The sequence below is a fragment of the Cariama cristata genome, unplaced genomic scaffold, assembly GCF_000690535.1.
Source record: "Cariama cristata isolate BGI_N322 unplaced genomic scaffold, ASM69053v1 scaffold11458, whole genome shotgun sequence".
In the NCBI taxonomy this organism is placed as follows: domain Eukaryota; kingdom Metazoa; phylum Chordata; class Aves; order Cariamiformes; family Cariamidae; genus Cariama; species Cariama cristata.
The window spans coordinates 1-3,722 of NW_009630683.1; the positions used below are offsets into that span (position 1 = coordinate 1).

General features: G+C 34.5%; 1 protein-coding gene across 1 annotated transcript in view; it reads right to left on the reverse strand.

Moving 5' to 3' along the window:
• Window positions 1–316: 316 nt before the first annotated feature.
• AHI1 (Abelson helper integration site 1) overlaps window positions 317–3,722 on the reverse strand; it is a gene marked incomplete at its 3' end in the record, with an annotated part of 30,416 nt that continues 27,010 nt past the window's right edge. The window contains exons 16-17 of the mRNA XM_009705650.1: window positions 2,551–2,691; window positions 317–519 (exon numbers count right to left, since the gene is read on the reverse strand). Of these exons, the coding sequence (XP_009703952.1) occupies window positions 317–519; window positions 2,551–2,691 (344 nt within the window). The remainder of the gene's footprint in view (window positions 520–2,550; window positions 2,692–3,722) is intronic.

A 3,722-nucleotide genomic window follows, 5' to 3' on the forward strand; every position in this document is an offset into this window, starting at 1 on the left:
AAAAAAAAAAAAAAGAGAATTTTCTAATGCTCAGACATAATGATCTATGGAGTAAGTCATACGAATGGCAATGGGCATTGACAAAAAACATCCCTTGTCATCAATACTTGATAAGCAAAAGTAGCTTAGTTTTATATGACTAATCTCTTCTAAAGAGCTACTTACAGGTACATTAGTATTAGTGAGAGATGTATTCATCTCTGAAGAACAGATCCCAAGCCTACATACATACGTTTTGTTACACATACCAGTCCCAGAACGTGAACTTTGGTTGAGAAGACTCTATACTTCTGGAAATTAATTAAATTTGACTTACCGTAACAGAATCAAGTTTTTGTTTCACCTTCTGCATTCTTATCGATGCTCTTGCAACACTGATAAACTGATCTGCCGGAGACATCACTGAACTTTTTTGTACAGGAATTTCAGAAAAACTGCTAAAGAACTGTGGCCCTCTTGGTGCAGCTGTGCTAAGTGATGAGCTGAGATCTTTTACGAGTTCAGCTTCTTGTTGTGCAACTGCAGAAATAACCAATATTAATGTGTCAGGTAAAGTCGTACATTGACATGGGGGAAAAAAAAAAAAAACTGAATGATTAGCGTCATTTTGCCAACCATGTCTTCAGTCACACACCATCAGAATCCATACTAATGGTGCTATAGGGAAAGCCTGAAAATGACATGAAATTTTCGCTATACTACACTATTTCCCCCTAACTCTTCCTGATCACAATGCCTCCCTTCTGTTATCTATGTTCAGTAACCTCTCACACAGAAATGATATTTTTGTATTGCTTATAAACAATGGTGTTCTCCATGCAGAAATATTAGGGGAGAGGAAAAAGAGAAAGGAATTTTTCAAAGGCAAGAAAGTTATAGAGCTTGCCCTGAGTTCAAGTCAACTATTTTACTAGGTACATTTCACATTTTTTCCATTCTAGTTAGAGTGAGCTTATTAGTCTTGAGTAAAATTTCAGAAGTTGCTAGATATATATATGTACAGGCACAGGAGAATTTAGGAGGTAGCCTGCTCTAGAAAAGGATACTTTTGATGAAAGCTGTGCTCTCTGCAATTTAAACAAACTGTTTGACTTTTGCAATTTTTTGTACTGTGGTCTCAAGCCAACAAAGGTTAAAATAATTCTTCATGAAAGTTTTGTCCAGCATATTCATAAGACTGTTAGTGTATGTAAAACACACACTGTTGGAGTTTTAAAACTGCGTCAGTGACTAAAATTAGTATTACTATATGATTAAATCTTTCAACACTAAGGCAGTAAGATTATCTTCTGAAAGTGAAGTGTGTGCTTTTAACCAAAAAAGGAACAAAAAGTTAGTAACAGACAATGCAGAAAAGACCACAAACTATGCAAAATCTTACTGTCACCAGTGACTTAGTTAAGCAGTCAGATGATACAAATAACTACCAATGTGGTATCTGTGTGTGCTCTAAATACACACACATATATATATTAAACTACCCTATTAGCTTTTTTAAGACTCGCTGTCTGCTGAACAGTCAAAAACTGTTAAAGAAATCCTTCATCCAAAATTTTTCATTGCTCTCTAGAATGCAAGTATCTTATTGGGTTGAAGTTTAGCACTGAATATTGATTGTAAAGTCATTCCACTTTATTTTCCTGTAAAAGTCAACCAGTTCAACAGACAAATAACCTAAACTGTGAGATTTGATATGAGTAATCTCAGTACTACATGTTACTTAAAAAGCAAATGTATAAAGACAGGATTAGTTTTATAAATCTATGTTCACTGCAAATATAATTCAAACGAAAATCTGTTACAGATATACAAAATTTATTGCATAATTTGTATTAACATTATCTACTGTCTAGATGCAACTTGACATCTGAAACTATATCCTTAATTGAAACAATGACACCACTAAAGCTAACCATAAAAACACAACTATCAGAAAAGCCTGTAAAGTACAGTCTGAATCTTATTTTGTATATCAAAAATTCCAAGTTAGCATTCATCACTATCTTCTTTAATATAACATGGGGAATAAACATATCCCTCACATAATCACACCACAGACGTAACACCTGTTTATTCAAACAATTACTCTCTCATTCATTTCTATACAGCTCCTCAACATTATTTTGTAACATAGCACAAAATACTGACATTTCTATTAAGCTATTAATTACTTTTCAGAATTATAGTACTTTCTGGCTCCATAATCCACCTTCATACTGAAAAGGGGCTTTTAAATATTTGTATCACACTGCCTGTATATGATAAAGTGCTGTAAAAATCAGACAGGATGACATAAAATAACACGTTTAAACTTGAGGTTGCAAGGGACCTCTGGCGATTGGCTAGGCCAAAGGCCCTGCTCAAAGCAGGGTCACTGACAGCAGGTTGCTTAGGGTCATGTCCAGTTCGGTTTTGGCATCTCCCAGAATAAAGATATGTATTATCATCAAATGACTGTTTCCTTTTTCCTTCAAAAGAAGTACAAATACTAGAAAGCACTTCTAAAAATAAAATATTTACAGGCATGTATCCAGAAAAGTTGTACTGTACCTTTATAATCATAAAGGTATACAAGTATTGGCTGGGTTTTACCAAAAGCACAAAATGACACCATGTGTTCATGCGGATGAAAGGCAACATCACGAAGTGGAGATGTGAAGGACAGCTCAGAATATATGGCCACCTGATCTCCTACGGAAGTAAAATATGTTTATTAATACCATGGAAACATATCTGATACAGCAAAGTAACAGTTGGTTAAAGCTTGTATTACTACAGTGCAGTGACTGCCACTGTAAATAAATATTCTTCTATTTCCTTATTGAAAACTAGTATTTGGCAAAAGCATGCAATACTTTTTTGTCTTATAAGTTATTCAGTAAGTCAGAAAAGTTAGTGCTGTTGCAACAGCTGCAGGAAGCCCCAGAGGATGCATCAGGTTAGCTGAGTTCCCTTGTTCTGATAAGCAAGTTCTGGAAAGGTGGCGTTCCACAGTATTTGTTTGTGCTTGCATTTTGCCAGAGATAGCTATCTTAGTTGTGGATTTCAATTACATAACGCTGACAACAGGAGTGAAAGATGAGCACAAAATTATTGAAAAAAACCAAATAAAATTAGGTCCTCAGCTGATGTCATTATGAATGCAAGTACAGTGTGTAAGCAAGAGTCAAAGCCTGGTGAAAACATACTAATAACAAAGGTCCTCCCTCCTTTTATTCTTTTTTAAAAGTTTACAGAGGAATTATGTAGTGGCATAGATGTAAGCTAGTATAGTTGGAAACGTGGAAAGAAATTCAAACCAGAACTGTTGGTTAGCTGCCAGCTTTAAAATATTTACTTTTTCCTTTTAAAAAATTATTTAGATCATAATTGGAGACAGAATATGTCATCAAAACCAAAAAGTGTATTCTGCTACTTTCTACTGTTATTTTTGTCCCTTTTACCTCACTGTACAACGAAGATGACAAACTCTTTATCTTACATTTGCTTAACATTTTTCCAGGAAGATTTTGGTAGTTTTAAAATAACTACTCTGTTTGAGGAATAATTCATGAAGGATTAGAGTCTCTGGCCTCCCTTGGGAAATAGATGAAGTGGTTCTCAACAAAATCCTAATTCCCAAATCCAAAAAACATAACAGAAAGACTGATTTGACTTAAAACATTTTTTGTGTATTCTAAGACCTTCATCCACATGTAAAGAATTGCAGTACACAAAAAGCT